The following is an 18,915-nucleotide window of genomic DNA, read 5'->3' as shown; positions in this document are numbered from 1 at the left end:
ATTTATTTATTTTAAATTGTTTTACAGTGCTGGCAACTGCATAAACCTATATATATATGAAGTTTATTTCAATTAAGTGGGGATCCGTTTTGATTTAGCTCTATTTTGAACCACCCATACAAGGATCTTTAACTTTCACATTGGCTCTCTGAGATTTTCACCCTTTTCCGAGAAGGCTAGGAGTTATATATACATGTATATATACTTACCAACTCAGGGGTCTGGCTGATAGGCAGCAGAGAAGGAGGCAGAAGTTGCATAAGGCTGTCGAAAAAAAAGGGGGGGTATGGGGTGGAGGCAAAGAGTGGAGACGAAAGCAGATAAAAGAACATGATATAAAGAGTAGGAAAGGAGGTGAAAGGAGAACATTTTTGAGAAGAAAATTTTCCGTCGGTGTCTGGATTCGATCCTGGGACCTTTTTAATGAGAAGCGAACACCGCAGGCTATTTAACTAGACTACGAGGCCACATAAGATCGAGTGTGGGTTCTATTTCCAAGTTTAGAGCTGAATAAAACCAGTGTAGATCTACGCTTTGGAGATTTCTACGTTTATGAAAATCCTTCAGAGAAGAGAAAGCTAACTGTGCTTTGGGGTGGGGGTGGGGAGGGGGGCTGTTTGTAAACTGTCTCGGAAGCTTTGAGCCCTATTTGTGAGTGCTCCAACTTTCGCAACTCGGAAGTCTGTGGAATTCAAGAGTAATTCAACAAGACTGCTCGAGTACTCTCAAGTGTAGGCCTACGTGTGCGCGTGTGATTGTAAGATTATAAAAATCAATCTTTCGTGTTGGCCCCGTGTGTAGGCCTAAATTTGTGTACATGTATATGTAACATGTATATTACTGTAAACTCCTTGGCTATAATATGTTGACCCAGGCCTTTGTGTGTGTTTGATTGATTGCATGTGTATGGCGTAGTATGTAGATCTAGTTGTGTGTCTGTGTGCTTCGGAGGTTTTAAATTGTAGCCACTGGATCGGAGAAAAGGGGAGGGGGGGGGAGAGAAAGTTAAAAGGAGATAGACTGATAGTTCCTGAGAGAGAACGGGAGAGAGAGAGAGAGAGAGAGAGAGAGAGAGAGAGAGAGAGAGAGAGAGAGAGAGAGAGGGGCAAAAATCAGAATGGTTCGAGCGAGAAATTAAACAAAGATAAATACATTGTGTGCAGAAATGATTAGGAACAAAAAAGAGAAAGTCATACAGTAGTCTGACATGTCTATTTTTTTCGTTGTTTTTATTTTCTACATTTTTTATGTTTAAAATCCGGAGAAAAAAAATTTGGTGCGGTACTGCATTTGCTGCTTGGCTAGCAATTTAGCAAAACAAGTATGGCGGCTTTGTTGTCAGTTCAAGATTATGGGGACTCTGATGGAAGTGATGATAGCGGTGCTGGTTCCTCAAATGAATTGAATGCCCACCTCAAGCCACTGCCGGCCGAGAGTAGTTCAGTTTCAGCAAAGTTAGCCTTAGTGGCTGCTCCTGTTGTCGTTTCAAATGTAATACTTTTGGATTTTCTTTGCCCAAATCAAAGTCAAAACGCATGGATTTCGTTTGTTGTACTTTCGATTTCCCTGTCTTTTCTTTATTATTGTTAGATTAGGCCCATCTCTATGAATGTTTGTTTGTTTTTTAATTTTATTAGACACAGAGTCTTCAAACATCTCTTGTTGTGTCTGTATTTAAATTTCTTAAAAATATTGAAAGACTCAAAAGATGGAAAGAGACATGGAAAGGGAGTCTCCTGAGTGACCTGAGCCAGGGCCTGCCACTGACCAACAACACCTTACTTAAGAAGACCTTAGATCTAGATCTAGATCTAGATCTAATCTAGATCTAGAATCTAGATCTAAATCTAGATTTCTAGATAGATCTAGATCTAGTAGTCTAGATTGACAGATTTCTAAGCCAAGTTTTTAAAGTCACCAAGTAGGCCTCCTAAGTCTGCTGCTTTACCACTTCACTAGATCTAGATCTAATACTAAGACTGAGAAGACAAAGTTTAGACTTTAGAAAGTTTAGTAGATCTAGATATAGATCTAGTAGATCTAATGTCTGAACTTATAAACTTAGTAAACTAAAATTCTAAGTCATGATTCCATTTCCAGCTTTGGCTGAACTGAGAGTGAGAGACTTTGATTGAATAAACGAAGTGGCTGGCTAGCCGTACTTAGATCTAGGTTTGGCCCTATCCTTAGCCTCTTCCTTGAATAAAAGACATTATAAAATTTTAGATCCAGATCTAGATCTAGACCTATTTGGATTTTGTTTAGAAATTTAGATCTAATCTGATCAGGTGAAGGCATCATCAGGACTGGTTTTGGATGGCTTTCACTACTATTGACATTATAGTCTATAGTATTATAATGATAGTCTATAGTATTATAATGATACATTCTTCCTTTCACTCCTGCACACTATACACTGCTTCGGGGGTCAAACTGCAGTACTGTTTGCTGCTGATCACAAAGCCACTAAAACTATCGCAAATAATTATTTTCGAGAACATTTCAAACATTCAGTAAAATATCAAATTATGGGTTAAAACAGGGGGGGGCATGCCCCCCTGTAACCCCCCAGATTTCTTTTGCCCCAAGGGGTGCCCCCCTGGAACCCTCCGATTGGTCCAAACACGCAAATTACTATGCGGTTAGGCATAGTGTGATGTAGTTCGATTAAGAACAATCAAATATTTTAAAAACTATTACTTTGTTACAGAAATGAAGTATTCGTGTTCAGCGCATCAATATTTAGTAGAAAATGGACAACTGGTAGCTGAGTTACTAAGTGTGAGACGAGAGGGGAAGTAAAAGAATACCATTATAATTTAGCAAGTACCAGCAACACACCACTACCTGCACTTCTTGACACACTTTACTTTGTACTGTTTTATATAAACTTGTATACCCATACTGAAAATGAAACCAAAGATTTATGATGAACATCTTTTTTGAATGTGAAGGTGGTGGGATTTTATGTCACTGTAACATTACTTTTCCACTTTTGGAAAAAGAAAAGATGGGCAGAGCTAGATCTAGTAATGATTAATGGCTTTTGGTTTCTGGTGATTTTTGGGGGGGTTTTTGTAAAAAAAACCCAACTGTACTAGATCTATATTCAATATCATATATTTGTCAAATGCAAAATAAAAAGGTGTATGTGTTCAAAGTAAGCAGTGTGGGATTGATGCAAGATATCGCCATTTGTCATCGTGATTTCATTGCCCTTGGAAAAGTTAGTGTTGGAAGATAATGACTGCTAAAGGTTTTGAGTGTTATTTACAGAACAGTACTTTTGATTGATGGAAGGGAGTTGGTGTATTCTTTGTGGGGGCACATTTTGATTTATTTCAGTGTTAAATCCTGCTTGATCCTTTTCAGGAAGACACAACAGGCTTGCGTCATATTGATGGGAAAACGAAGGAACTCAAGTATAATCCAAAGTTCGATGAGCTTTTTGCTCCACATGTAAGTCTGGTGGTTCTTTTTTTTAAAGCAGTTTTATGAGTTGTTTTTGTCTCAGTAGAAGGAGAACACCACACGAGATTGTCCTCCAACTACTGACTCAAGCCATTGTTGTGGAAATAATTAACTATGTCTTATGTTTATCTTTATGAGACTATCATGTTTGGTTAAATGTGCTTTGTGTTAGTCTTCTTGTTCAGTTTTCAAGAAAAATAATAGATTACTTTTGTTAGAAAGCAGGAAATGACAAGTACTGTTTGCCACCTGTTGTTTTTATTCCGTTTTGCCGTAGATACTTGATCAGTGCCATATATGTCTTGATATATGCATTTATGCTGCCGTTGTTGTTTAAATGTATAAAATGGGTGGTTGATGGTTGCTCTTATGTGTTTTACTCCTTTTTTTTTCTATCTAATGTCTATCATCCTTATCTTTCTCCTTATTTTCTTTGTTTTTCTCTCTTGAAACACTTAGTGGGTGGTTGGCGGGTGCTCTGGTGTGGTTTGCTCCTTCTTTCCTATCAAACATTTATCGTCCTGATCTCTCCTCCTTCTTTTTTATGTTAGATACTCTCTTGTAACACCTCTAATCTTCGGCACTTATATGACCTTATTGTGTTGCAAGTGCCGTAAAACTCTTACTAAAACTAAAAAACTTGAAACACTTCTAATCAGTGGCACACATATAAGGCTTATTTGTTTGCAAGTGTTGCAAGACTCTTACCAAAACTTTAAAAAACCCTAAATTCATATGTGTAAAAGTACCTAATTTTGTTTGCTATTCCCCCCAAGGTGGGACCGGTGAATCCGTACAAGACCCAGCAGGCTCAGGCTGTGCGCAACTCTCTGTCGGGTTTTGTGGAGCACGCACATTTCAACCACTTCCAGTTTGACAACCAGCGCAAGACGTTCACCAGCTACGGTACGTATGACCACTGCAAAGCTGTAGCTATGTATGTGTAAGACTATTTCTTTGTCATGTATGGCCACAGCAAAGTTGTAACTTTGTATCATGTGTATTTGTAAAACACTCAGAGCTTGTTTAATTGAGGTTGGACGATATATAAATCTCATCATGTTATTATTGGTATGATTGTTTATTATTATTATTATTATTATCATTACTACTACTATTATCATTATTATTGTTATTATTATATTATTATTTATTATTACTTAACAGTCCATCAGTATGAGGTGTTTACACAACCATGGATAACCCCAAGAGCAGAGATATTAAATGACCCATTCGAAAAAAAAAGTTGTGATTAAAAATGTTTCACACGGTCACACTGACGGCCAGAAATTGTTTATTCATGTATTTGCCATTTTGTATCTAAATTCCATGCGGAAAAAGGTCTGCAATTTGTATTTGAGTCTCATTTTCAATTCAATTTTGTCTATAACCTTATTCTTGTCAGCGAATGTCATTTGTTGTTTTTTAACATTTCTGCTGTTTTTTCTCTCAGGTTTTGCGGTGGACCCGAGCGTAGACACAGGGGGAGGTCAGCCTGAGACAATTGTCGGCAGCTCCTCAGCTGTGGAAGAAAATCAAGGTGGATAATAGATTATATCCATCTGGATCTGGCTTGCCAGCTATTTTGGATTCTGCAGTCAGGAGTTTGAGAGGATATTTCAGCCTGCTTTTTTTTTGGACGGTCCAAATTTTAAACTCCTTTTCTGGTGTTTGCCAGCTGTTTCTGTTTGTACAAATGAAGTGAACATCCACGTCTGAAAAGCACATAATTTCCTTTCGATTATTTTCAACTTGGCCTATGTTTAGCTTGATGTCACTGTGACTTTGACCTCATGTCACATACACACGACACCAAAACCAGTCCCAGTTAATGTGATTTTGTTTGTGGTTATGTCATCAAGTGTTATTATATTGGGTGTCCCTGATTAGGTTTTGTTAAACTTTGCAGACCTGAGTTGGGTAGAATAATTGACTTTGTTCCTCATTTCTTTTCTCTTATTTTTTTTTTTTGGGGGGGGGGGGGGGGGTTTTTTTTTTTTTTTTTTGGGGGGGGGGGGGGGGCTGTTTTGTTCTTTTGTTTTGAGGTGACCATGATTCTCTGGCTTTGTATTTTATTTTTTTCAAGAACTCAGGACAGGAATTGTTTGTTGTGTGCAGCAGATGTTCCTGACTAGTGGGCAGTGTGATGATCTGTTACTTCTGTATATACGTCGTAACTATGCTGTTATTCTTGTCTCTTTTCATTGAGATAATTCTTTAAGTGGTTGGTGGGTGCTCTAGTGTGATGTGCTCCCCCTTTCCCATCAAACATCTTTCGTCCTTATTTCTCCTTTTCTTTTTTGTATTTGTTACTCTCTTGTAACACCTCTAATCTTTGGCTTTTTTATGACCTATTTGTGTTGCAAGTGCTGTAAAACGCTACCTTAAGCTGAAATGGGGTCTTTTATAGACTGACTCGCTGAAAGCTACTCTTTGACAACCTGTGTATATATGCATGTGTTCGTTTGTGTACTCGTTTTGTAATTATTTTCTATTTATATATCTGTGGATTGTTGCAGGGTCAGAGGAGTTGGTGGGTGGTTGGCGGGTGCTCTGGTGTGGTTTGCTCCTTCTTTCCTATCAAACGCCTATCGTTTTATCTCCCCTCCTTCTATTTTGTGTTTGTTACTCTCTTGTAACACCTCTAATCTTGAGCACTTATATGACCTTGATGTGTTACAAGTGCCGTAAAACTCTTACAGAAAAAAAAAAGGAGTTGGATTGTTCATAGGTGTTTTTTTTTTGTAACCTTGTTTTTGTTTTTGATTCCAGGCAGATCAGTTTTTGAAAACAACCCAGAACAAGACAAAGCCAAGAAAAGGAAGAGACATAAAAACTGCGACGCGTCGGATGTTGATGGTTACCTGGGACCGTGGGCTAAGTATGAGGACGAAGAGACAGTGTCCAGACCTAGTGAGGTGAGCCATCAAGTTCTTTGGGCTTTTGTTTTCTTCTTTTTTCATCAAAATTGCTCACTATTGAAAGAAAATTGTGGGTGGTTTGCGGGTGCTGTGATGTAGTTTACTCCTTCTTTCCTATCAAACATCTATTGTTCTTATCTCTCCTCCTCCTTTTCTCTGTATGTTACTCTTTAGCAAAACCTCCAATCTTCGGCTCTTATATGACCTATTTCTGTTGCAAGAAGTTAAAACTTTTACTAAATCTATCCAAAAAGAAAATTTAGTTTTTAAAATTGTAAATGTTGGTGACATTTATGCTTCCTCTCACTCATTTCTTTTGCCCTGTTTGTTTTTGTGTTATGTTTTGTTTTGCTAATTTTATGCCTTTAGATCTGCACATTTACTTAAAATTAGAATTGATCAGTTAAAATTAGCATTCATTAATAAAAATGATCCTTGCAAAGATGATTTGTTTATGTATATTCAGTCAGACGTGCGACAAACCAGCAATTTTGTGGATATTTTGCTTGTGGAATATGTGTTTTGAGGTTCAGTTTTTCCTAGTATCATCAAGTGCCAGATCTGCCACAGACATCAGAGAACATGGTTCGCCTTTCATTCCTTCGCTTGAATGCTCTCTAAAAAGCTGTATATTATTCTTTTGATCTTTCCCCGTCTCCCATCTGTTTAGGCTTTCCGTGTAAGTTGCTCTAGGTCTGTTCTTATAGTCCGCGTAATTCACTGGTGCTTTGCGTTGAACGGACCGACGCCTGTGGTGTTGCATGCAGGAAAGCTGAGTTCAATTCTCTAGTGGAGAGAAATTTTTTTTGAGTTTCTCCGTCTTTCTGATGGGATTTCGTATCCTTGACAAGCACAGGGTTGGAAGCCGGTCTCCTATAAATGATCTAGAGTGTGTCGGATAGGGAGTAAAAACACTTACATGTGGGTGGTTGGCGGATGCTCTGGTGTGGTTTGCTTCTTCTTTCCTATTTAACATCTATCGCCCTGATCTCCCCTCCCTTCGTTTTTGTGTTTGTTACTCTCTTGTAACACCTCTAATATTCGGTGGGTGGTTGGTGGGTGCTCTGGTGTGGTTTGCTTCTTCTCTCCTATCAAACATCTATCGTCCTGATCTCCCCTTCATCTTTTTTATGTTTGTTACTCTCTTGTAACAGCTCTAATCATCTGGCGCTCATATGACCTTATGCAGTTGCGAGCGCCGTAAAACCTCTACTAAAACTAAACTCTAATATTCGGCACTTATATGACCTTATTGTGTTGCAAGTGCGGATAAACACTTACTAAAACTAAAAGAACACTTACATTAAAAGAACCCCTAAACTCAATTTAATTTGTGGTGAACAGGAGGAGCAGAAAGACCTGGACGAGATCCTGGCGAAGAGAAGCAAGTCGGGCAAGCAGGTGGACGAGAAGACGGTGGAAGAAAAGACGACACTACACAGTAAGACACAACTCCCTCACTTTGTGGCTCTGTGACTGACACAATTTGGTGTCATAGTTTTATGTTTATACATGTCATCATTGCTCTCTGTTGACACAAGTCATAGCTCTCTGTTGACACGAGTCATAGCTCTCTGTTGACACAAGTCATAGCTCTCTGTTGACACAAGTCATAGCTCTCTGTTGACACAAGTCATAGCTCTCTGTTGACACAAGTCATAGCTTTCTGTTGACACGTGTCATAGCTTTCTGTTGACACAAGTCATAGCTTTCTGTTGACACGTGTCAACAAGATGCTTATGCTTGTCATAGAAAGCAATCTATACATTGTCAAATTCCCTTTTCTTTTTAAATCAAAGACAATACAGTTGTCAAGGAAGTTTATATAAAGCTAAGCATTGTGAAATTTCCCTTTTTTCCAGTCAAAGACGCTTAATGTTGTCAAAACAGTCAAAGATATATGCTGTATTCTAAGCATTGTCAAATCCCTTCCCCCCCCCCGTCAAAGACGTCGTTTACTGTTGTCAAAGAAAGTATTCTAAGCATTGTCAAATCCCTTTTCTCCCCCAGTCAAAGACGTCGTTTACTGTTGTCAAGGAAAGTATTCTAAGAATTGTCAAATCCCTTCTCCCCCCCCCAGTCAAAGACGTTTACTGTTGTCAAAGAAAGTATTCTAAGCATTGTCAAATCCCCCCCCAGTCAAAGATACATACAGTTGTCAAGGAAAGTATTCTAAGCATTGTCAAATCCCTTCTCCCCCCCTCAGTCAAAGACGCTTATGATTACCACAGAAAGTATTCAAAGCACTGTCATATTCCATTTTTTTCCCCAGTCAAAGACGCCTACGACTACCAAGGCCGATCGTTTCTTCACCCGCCCCAGGACGTCGGGGTGAACCTAAAGTCAGAGGAGCCGCCAGAGAAATGTTTCTTGCCCAAGAAGCTAATCCACACGTGGTCGGGCCACTCCAAGGGAATCGCGGCCATCCGCTGGTTCCCCAAGTACGCCCATCTCCTGCTGTCCGCCGGCATGGACTGTAAGATCAAGGTAGGTCCTTCGACCAGAGGTGTTGTTAGTTTGGTAGTCTGGCTGGTGTAGTTATAGGGTCACGACGTGTGGAATCAGGCGCTCATGAATTTTTGGACATGTGGGGTTATTGGTATCATCTTAAAGCCCGTTCATTTGCCTTCCTTTTGGTGAAAAAAATATCCATTTACATTGAATAGAAGTCGAAATATTTGCAATTGAAGGAGGTCAGGGTCGGCTTGTTTCAGAGGTAACATTTACGAGAAAATGGCTGCCAAAGTTTGGTAACTTCCATTGCCTAAGAGTCCCCGGAAACTGAAAATTTACACATTTTGTTCCTAATGTTTTTCTGGAAAATCCACACAAAAAATATGTTTTTAAATGATCATAAAAGGTGTTGAGCCAAAAAAAAGAAAATAAGAAAAAAAATTGCTCATCAGCCAAAAAAAATGCAGATTTTTTATGATTTCTTTTTTTTTTGACGAGCGCCTGATTTCACCACGATGCCTCACGTATAAGATTTCACCACGATGCCTCACGTATAAGATTTCACCACGATGCCTCACGTATAAGATTTCACCACGATGCCTCACGTATAAGATTTCACCACGATGCCTCACGTATAAGATTTCACCACAATGCCTCACGTATAAGATTTCACCACGATGCCTCACGTATAAGATTTCACCACGATGCCTCACGTATAAGATTTCACCACAATGCCTCACGTATAAGATTTCACCACGATGCCTCACGTATAAGATTTCACCACGATGCCTCACGTATATATACATTTAGTTTGGTAGTGTGGATGGTGTAGTTATAGAAAGATGTTGTTAGATAGGTAGTCTGACTGGTATGGTTATAGAAAGATGTTGTTAGATAGGTAGTCTGACTGTTCCAGTTATATAAACATGTCGTTAGTTTGGTAGTCTGACTGGTATAGTTATAGAAAGATGTCGTTAGTTTGGTAGTCTGACTGGTATAGTTATAGAAAGATGTCGTTAGTTTGGTAGTCTGACTGGTATGGTATAGAAAGATGTCGTTAGTTTGGTAGTCTGACTGGTATGGTATAGAAAGATGTCGTTAGTTTGGTAGTCTGACTGGTATGGTATAGAAAGATGTCGTTAGTTTGGTAGTCTGACTGGTATGGTATAGAAAGATGTCGTTAGTTTGGTAGTCTGACTGGTATGGTATAGAAAGATGTCGTTAGTTTGGTAGTCTGACTGGTATGGTATAGAAAGATGTCGTTAGTTTGGTAGTCTGACTGGTATGGTATAGAAAGATATCGTTAGTTTGGTAGTCTGACTGGTGTAGTTATATAAAGATGTCGTTAGTTTGGTAGTCTGACTGGCATGGTATAGAAAGATGTCGTTAGTTTGGTAGTCTGACTGGTGTAGTTATATAAAGATGTCGTTAGTTTGGTAGTCTGACTGGTGTAGTTATATAAAGATGTCGTTAGTTTGGTAGTCTGACTGGTGTAGTTATATAAAGATGTCGTTAGTTTGGTAGTCTGACTGGTATGGTACAGAAAGATGTCGTTAATTTTGTAGTCTGACTGGTATGGTTATAAAACATGTTGTTAGTTTGGTAGTCTGACTGGTGTAGTTCTATTATCCTGTTGTTCCCGGTCACATCCCACTGCTAGTCTGGTATCTGTCATATACTGGGCTGTCCTGCTCAGTTTCTCTGTCGGCCCGTACAGCTGTTCCTGCCGTGTTAATGTGGTTGGCCACCGACATTTCCTACATTTAAGAAGAAAAGAAAATTTGTTCAGAAAGGGAAAGAAATGTTAACATTCTTACTTGACTTGAGAAAAAGTTGTCAGTTGTCTTCACTTATGTCTTCCCCCCCCCCCCCCCCCCAGGCCAAGATTAAGAAAAAAGTTGTTAGATGTCTTCATTTATGTTTGTTTTCTTCTTTCTATCGACCCTGCCCAGATTTGGGAAGTGTACAGAGACCGTCGATGTGTGCGGACGTACGTGGGTCACAAGCAAGCTGTCCGCGACGTCTGCTTCAACAACAGCGGCACCGAGTTCCTCAGCTGTGGCTACGACAGATACTGCAAGCTGTGGGACACAGAGACAGGTCAGTGCGGGCACGAGTTACTCCCTCGTCATGTCTGTTCTGAAAGAATATGTGTCGAGAGACGGTAGAATCAGGCGCTCGTCAATTTTGTGGCATAAGGAGTTTTTGGTGTACTCTTAAAGCCTGTTTATTTTTCTTTCTTTTGATGAAAAAAGTGCCTGTCTATTTGGTTTCAGAGGTAAAATTAGCGAGAAACTGACCACCAAAGTTTGTTGATTTCCAAAGTTTGAGTGTGCCTTAAAACTGCACATTTACATTTTTTGTGGGTTTCATCAACATTTTTCAGTAAAATGTATGCAGGAATTTTTTAATGGATATAAACGGTATTGAGCCAAAAATTTTTTAAAATTCAATAAAAATTGCCCAATGGATGAAAAAAATGCCTTTTTCTTCGATTTAATTATTTTGACGAGCAAATGATTCCACCACGTTACGTCACATACATGTTTTTCCCAGTTTCTGTAGCGTGAAGTGGATTGCAGAGGTGGTGAGAGGCGAGGGAGGAGAGGGAGGTATGGTAGTTCATCAGGTGATTCTGTGGCGTCGGTGGCCTAGTGGTTAGGCTCTCGGACTCGCAACCGTATGGTCCTGGGTTCGAATCCCGTCAGGGGCCTGACGTTGTGTCCTTGGGAAAGGCACTTTACACGATTTTTCCTCACTTCACCCAGGTGGGAATGGTTACCCGACGATAGACAGCGAAAGATCTTGTCAGTATGTTAGTGTTTGAGCGCTTAATCAGCTGCTTGCACTGTATGCTTCCTGGGAAGCTGAGAATGTTTCGGAGTGTTCTATGGTCTGCTGGGATAATAATATAGTGTAAAGCGCATAGAGCTTGCTGTTGAGCGGGGATATGCGCTATACAAATGCTATTTATTATTATTATTATTTGTGTGATGGTGTAGGACAGGTTTTTGGGCCTGTTGGCTGACAGAATAAAGCGGTTGCATTGGACAAGGGGTTGTCTTGGACAGTGTCATTAAAATTTTATTGAAAAAAACACAAGTGGGGCAACTTGGAAATTGTCATTTGTACCGGTAATTGTCTTGGACGGGTGGCCGCAAGGACAGGTTCGACTGTATCAGCAAAAATTTATGACAGAAAATATAAAGATGGCAGTGAAAAGCAACAATGACTGGCAGTATGGCACTTATCTGTACAGAACCCGCTAAAAGTAAAGTATAGCCGCCGCGACCCCCCGCCCCCACCAATAAAGCACATCATGACGGTTACGGTCAGCTGTCTCCTGTTCCTAACAGATTGCGACCCCTGTGCTTTCTTGTCGTATCTCCATTTTTAATAACAGTGAAAACAGTTCATAAGAAAGGGTGAGCTTAAGAAGATGTCACATTTTCACTATTTAAAAAAATGGAGATATGACACGAAAGCAGTAAGGTCTCGAGATGTTGCACTGACCCCTGTGTGACCCTGGATGTCATACACTAGGTCAAACAATGTGTTGTCCATGTCCTCATGTTGTGTTGTCCGTGTGTCCTCATGTTGTGTTGTCCATGTCCTCATGTTGTGTTGTCCATGTCCTCATGTTGTGTTGTCCATGTCCTCATGTTGTGTTGTCCATGTCCTCATGTTGTGTTGTCCATGTCCTCATGTTGTGTTGTCCATGTCCTCATGTTGTGTTGTCCATGTCCTCATGTTGTGTTGTCCATGTCCTCATGTTGTGTTGTCCGTGTCCCCCCACAGGAGAGTGCAAGGAGCGGTTCACCAGCAGGAAGGTCCCCTACTGCGTCAAGTTTCACCCGGAGGAAGACAAACAGCACCTCTTTGTCGCTGGCACCTCGGACAAGAAGATTGTTTGTGTGAGTCGATGACGCTGAGTGAATGCTTGTTGGCTGGCTGGGTGGGTGGTGATGGTGTCTGGTCTGTTTGTGTGAGTAGATGACGCTGAGTGAATGCTTGTTGGCTGGCTGGGTGGGTGGTGATGGTGTCTGGTCTGTTTGTGTGAGTAGATGACGCTGAGTGAATGCTTGTTGGCTGGCTGGGTGGGTGGTGATGGTGTCTGGTCTGTTTGTGTGAGTAGATCTCGCTGAGCAAACGCTGGCTGGGTGGGTGGTGGTGCTGGTGGTGTCTCATTTGTCTGCATGGTTTTAAACACTTGTTTTATTTTCTGTTTGATAACTTTGTTTTTGGTGTTTTCATGTCCTGTGTGGGGACTGAAAAAAAGGGGGGGGGGATTGTGTCAGTGTTTTGGGGATTTGGGTTTGAATTTTTTCTTGTTGAAAGTTGTTGTCTGTGTTTGTCAGTGGAAAACAAAAATATGCAGGTCAACCTCAGGGTAGTGGGTGGTTGGTGGGTGTTCTGGTGTGGTTTGCTCCTTCTTTCCTATCAAATCCAACATCTATCATCTTTATCTCTCCTCCTTCCTTTTTTGTGCCTGTTACTCCCTTGCAACACCTCTAATCTTCGGCACCTATATGACCTTATTGTGCTGCAAGTGCCGTAAAAATGCATACTAAAACAAAAGTGATGATGTTGAATGCATTAACGACGTCGTTTTCTCCTCTCTCTCCCGCAGTGGGACATTCGCTCTGGGGAGATAATCCAGGAGTATGATCGTCATCTGGGCCCCGTCAACTCGATCACGTTCATTGACCAGAACCGAAGATTTGTGTCCACGTCTGACGACAAGAGTCTCCGCGTCTGGGAGTGGTAGGTTTCATTTTTGTGACTGAGGAGATCAGATAGGAAAGATAGAACAGATAGGACAGATAGTACAGTTGATACTTCTTGCCCAATGGTGGGGAAATGTCGATTTCTTCAATTTCATTATTTTGATGAGCGTCTGATTTCACTCCGAGGCCAAAAACGTAATGAGATGCGTAAATTTTGAGTATGTGCTCATGCATTTCCAGGTGATTGGAAAAGTTTGGGATTTTTGTTTGTAGGCAGTTGGCACCTCTGGTTCTGCCATCTGTGAATTAGTCGAGCCTTACTCACTGTGTTGAAATGAGAATTACAAGCATGTCATGCCATAGTTTGGCTGTAGGGCATATATTCAACAATATATGGTCGCCTGAGAACTATTTTATCCAAAGTGTACTGAAGTAAAGAGGCACTTTGAACAAAGTAGTTCTTAGGCGATGATATGCAGGTCTGGTTTTTTAGTTTTATAGAGGTTTTACGGCTCTCGCAACTGCATAAGGTCATATGAGCGCCAGAAGAATGGAAGTGTTACAAGAGAGTAACAAACTTAAAAAAGAAGAAGGGGAGATAAGGACAATAGATGTTTGATAGGAAAGAAGAAGCAAACCACACCAGAGCTCCTGCCAACCGCCCACATATGCAGGTCTGGTTTTTATTTGGGGGGGGTTGGAGTTGTGTTGTTGATGGCTTTGTTTCCATTTCACAGCATGATAAGGTTTTATAAATGAAGACAACTCATTGTCAAGGTTCTGTACACTTTATGAAACTGTTTGAAGCTTGTTTATGTTGGGATTTGTCAACAGCTACAGCCCAGTGTGGTGTTGTGCTCAGATTCTTGTTGAAGAATCAGATCTGCTTCTAATTAACTTTGTACAGTTGCAGATTGGCTGATAGATTTTGGTGATTCGACTTTCTTTTTCTTTTAAAAATTTAAAAATCTTTTTTTTTCTTCCTTAGGTACATGCCCCTTTTTCGGGTACTGTGTAAATGATCTTATTTGTATTAGGCAATCTTCAACTACGAGAATGGGAGGGAGTTCAGTGATATTATAGCACTGAGATGTTTTTATAGAAAGACAACAAGATGAGCAGTTACAATGATATGTTTGGATGTAATTGATGTGTTTTGTCTTGTCATTTGCCAGGGATGTCCCGGTGGATTTCAAGTACATCGCTGACCCGTCCATGCACTCGATGCCGGCTGTCACCCTCTCACCCAACGGTAAGTTGGTCGCTTTTTCTGCTGACTCTTTTTCGGTAGTGGTTGTCATCCTTTTTTTCCCCGGGACGAATCTGATCGAACTCTATCAAAAGGACATCATCTGATTAGTAGAACATTTTGTGTGTGATGTGTGGGCTGTCGTCAATGCAAGGTTATGATGAGGTTAGTTTTGTGGATGGTAGACTGTGCTGTGTTACTTTCTGTAGTTATATTGTTATATGTCAGTCTCTCCACGAAGACTATAGGCTATAGGTCCTACTTGGTTTATTTCCTTTTGTTGTTCTAGTGTGTCTGTCTTGCTCTTTCCCTGCATTTCATCAAATGGACGTGCTTCTCTTTGCTCCAAAATGAGAACGTTGCTGTGTAGGTGGTGTATGTGTGTGGGGAGGATATTTTGTGGAGTATTTCTCTCTTTCTCAGAAAGTTTCTGTCTAGATTAAGGAGCAAGTAGCTGCATTTGGCTCGTTCCGATCAGAGACGGACGGTACATTCGGAGGTCCTGCCTCATAAAGTAAGAACCTTAAAGTGTTGATAGGGGTGTAATACTCATACACTGACATACTTTTGTGTTCCCCAGGCAAGTGGCTGGCGTGTCAGTCCATGGACAACAAGATCTGTGTGTTCAATGCGCTCAACAGGATGAAGTTCATCAGGAAGAAAACCTTCACTGGACATATGGTGAGGGCCGCCTTTTTCCGCGCTCAATGTTTTAGGAAACCAACTATGGTGTACATACAAATGTGTCTTGTCTGGAAGCTGAGATGTATGTCTGTGGTTATAGAAGTAAATAAATAAGAAGAAAGAAAGAAAGTACGTTTGTGAGGCGTGCCGACAGAATGAGTTACTTCTCAGATTTTTGCCTTATAATGGAAACTGATACATCAACTTTATGGGCGGGGTTTGTACAAGTTGTAAGTGTGGAAGAATAAAAGACAGGGCAGACTGGAAGAAATCGGCGTCAATTGAAAATCTATAAAACTGACCCCAGTGTCGATTTTCAGCCAATATCACCGTTCTTAGATTGCGAGAAGTAACTCATTTTATCTGCACGCCTCACATTTGATTAATCCCAGGTGGGGAAGTTTGAGTGACAAAAGACAGAAAAGTAAGAACTTAGTCAAAATGCATGCCCAGTAAGTTCCATCTGTTGTTTGGTGTCAATTTTGTCCCATCATTTGTAATGTTCGGTGATATTTTACCTACGTGACAGTATGTAGTGGAGCTTGTAACTGTCTCGTACAACGTGCCATGCGTCATACAATTAAAATATTATAGTGTAAAGCGCATAGAGCCTGCTGTTGAGCGGGGGTATGCGCTATACAAATGCTATTTATTATTATTATTATTAAAAGGTCAAAGACATTGAAATCATCTTTGTGAATTAATAACTTTTTTTTTTACAGAAAATAATTTTTGTTCTTATTGATTCTGATTGAAAGTGGGTGGTTGGAGGGTCCACCAGTAGTTTCTACTCCTTTGCCTTCCCTCTTTTGTTTCTGCTGGTCACTTTTGCTTTTTGTGGGTGGTTGGCTGGTGCTCTGGTGTGGTTTGCTTCTTTTTTCCTTTCAAACGTAGATCTATCATCCTTCTTTTTATCTCCCCTCCTTCTTTTTTATGTTTGTTACTCTCTTGTAACACCCCTAATCTTCTGGCGCTCATATGACCTTATGCAGTTGCGAGCGCCGTAAAACCTCTACTAAAACAAAAACTTTTGCTTTTTCCTAACATTAAATGACAGTTATTGTGTCTATGTGCTTCTCTTTGATGACGTTCAGTCTTTGATGACGTTCAGTCTTTGATGACGTCCAGTCTTTGATGACGTTCAGTCTTTGATGACGTTCAGTCTTTGATGACGTCCAGTCTTTGATGACGTTCAGTCTTTGATGACGTTCAGTCTTTGATGACGTTCAGTCTTTGATGACGTTCAGTCTTTGATGACGTTCAGTCTTTGATGAGTTGTTGTGCAACTGATGTCTCATTTTGTTTTTCACTTTTCCAGGTGGCTGGGTATGCCTGCGGGATCGACTTTTCACCTGAGATGAGGTACCGTATGCCGTTTTCTCTAAGCTACGAGTGTCTGGTCTTGTTACAAAGAAGTGTCGTCTTATCCTGGGTGAAATAGGGTCTTGTCGTGTGTGCTCAGATCACATAGCTGACGACCTGGACTCGTCTTATCCTGGGTGAAATAGGGTCTTGTCAGGTGTGCTCAGATCACATAGCTGACGACCTGGACATAAAAAACGTATTTTGAGGGTCTGAGTTGGGAAGTCTGTTTTGTTTTGGAAAAAACTATTTTTTGCAGTTGTAGTCTTGCTCCTCGTGGACTTGCCGATGCTGAACAAAAAAAAACGATTAACTTTCAATGAGAGCGGATTTGCAAATAGTAATGAGAAGGAAGCCCATTAGTCCACGGGAGAGTAAGTACTTTTGCAGTGCCACTGACTGAAGTGTCTTTAGGCCATTCTCAAAGGGGGGGGGGGGGGGGGACATTTCTCGTTCAAGCACAGTAGAATTGTAAATGGGCTGACTCATGTCACGCTCATAACTGCCTGATCTACAACAGGGAACTGTTGCTTTTTCTTTCCCTATCCTTACTATCGTCATTTTCCCTCTAGTTCTTTTGTATGTTTTTCACTCTCTTGTGACCCGCTATTTCCGGGGTGCCTTGATAGTTGAAGCAGACCTTGGACTGTTGAAGCTAGAGAGGTGAGCAGAGTAAGCCTGATTCCCTGTATGGACTTCTCTGTTGACACCCACCCCTTGGCGCTCATATGACCTTATGCAGTTGCGAGCGCCGTAAAACCTCTACTATAAAAAAAAACAAAGTCTTGCTCCTTGTGGACTTGCCGATGCTGAACAAAAAAAGATGAACTTTCAATAAGAGCGGATTTGCAAATAATATTGAGAAGGAAGCCCATTAGTCCACGGGAGACTTTTGCCTCAGGTCGACTTTGTTGAAAAGCTGGAATTTATTGAATGCAGAAAAGTGAACGTGAAGAGTTTGGAGGGGGGGTTTACTCCCGCTACATGGGTTTTTGTTTTGAAAACCTGGCAGCTGTGTAGTCCAAATATCGCGACTATTTATTTCACCTTTACTCCAGTCATAAGGTTCAATTTTTTTTAAAAAGCGTTTTACTTCAACGAGAAAAATTAATGACCTCAGCAATACTCTTGACCCCTTTTTTCCCCCAAAGTCTACTTTCGTGTCATGAGCTGACAAACGTGTTTGTTTATTTGTGTGTTTGTGTGTTTGTGGTTTCAGCTACATCTCGTGCGGCGACGCGGACGGCAAGGTTTACATCTGGGACTGGCGCAGCACCAAGCTCTACTCCAAGTTCAAGGCCCACGACGACGTCTGCATCGACGTGCTGTGGCACCCACACGAGACTTCCAAGATGGCCACCGCGGGCTGGGACGGCGTCATCAAATACTGGGACTGAGGAGTTACGACAGATGGGACTGAGGAGTTACTGACAGATGGGACTGAGGAGTTACTGACGGATGGGACTGAGGAGTTACTGACGGATGGGGCTGAGGAGCTACTGACAGATGGGACTGAGGAGTTACTGACAGATGGGGCTGAGGAGTTACTGACAGATGGGACTGAGGAGTTACTGACAGATGGGACTGAGGAGTTACTGACAGATGGGACTTAGGAGTTACTGACAGATGGGAGGACAGAATTGTGGAGAAGAATTTTTTTCAACTATCATTGGTGGCGAAAAAGGGATGAGAATGTGTGTGTGACTTGTACAGTTGAATGGCAGCATGTGTGTATGTGTATGTGTTCTGTATCAGATGCTTTGATGAATTTTAATACAACTGTAACAACTCATGTTTCAAAAAGATTGGCGTTCGTCTTTTTTTTGTGATCTGGGTTTACTGATTTCACATAGCTCTATGTGCAATGTGTTCGAATTATTGTTTGAAAAAAGAACAACCTCGGAGCTTTTTTTAAAGAATGTTTTTATGCCTCCATTGACACAACTTAGATCTTTTAGGAGATGGGCTTCGACCCTGCCTGTCGAGACAAACCCGGACTAAGAGGGGTAATAAATCCTTGCAGAAATACAAAGATACTCAATAAAAA

The 18,915-nt window shown here is 40.8% G+C and overlaps 1 protein-coding gene across 1 annotated transcript; it reads left to right on the top strand.

The window, feature by feature from the left end:
* The first annotated feature begins 1,295 nt into the window (after positions 1 to 1,295).
* On the top strand, positions 1,296 to 18,671 carry LOC101854192 (pre-mRNA-processing factor 17). The gene is made up of 14 exons (XM_005105867.3): positions 1,296 to 1,491; positions 3,373 to 3,459; positions 4,248 to 4,377; positions 4,925 to 5,011; positions 6,244 to 6,389; positions 7,737 to 7,833; positions 8,665 to 8,879; positions 10,799 to 10,946; positions 12,645 to 12,760; positions 13,477 to 13,610; positions 14,749 to 14,825; positions 15,403 to 15,503; positions 16,825 to 16,868; positions 18,088 to 18,671. The coding sequence occupies exons 1-14, from the start codon at positions 1,324 to 1,326 to the stop codon at positions 18,263 to 18,265; spliced, it is 1,728 nt and encodes a 575-aa protein (XP_005105924.1). The 5' UTR covers positions 1,296 to 1,323; the 3' UTR covers positions 18,266 to 18,671.
* Positions 18,672 to 18,915: the final 244 nt, after the last annotated feature.

Source organism: Aplysia californica, unplaced genomic scaffold (genome assembly GCF_000002075.1).
Source record: "Aplysia californica isolate F4 #8 unplaced genomic scaffold, AplCal3.0 scaffold00497, whole genome shotgun sequence".
NCBI classification, from domain to species: domain Eukaryota; kingdom Metazoa; phylum Mollusca; class Gastropoda; order Aplysiida; family Aplysiidae; genus Aplysia; species Aplysia californica.
The sequence above is the reverse complement of the archived record's forward strand: the minus strand, read 5'-3'. Positions and strand labels throughout refer to the sequence as shown.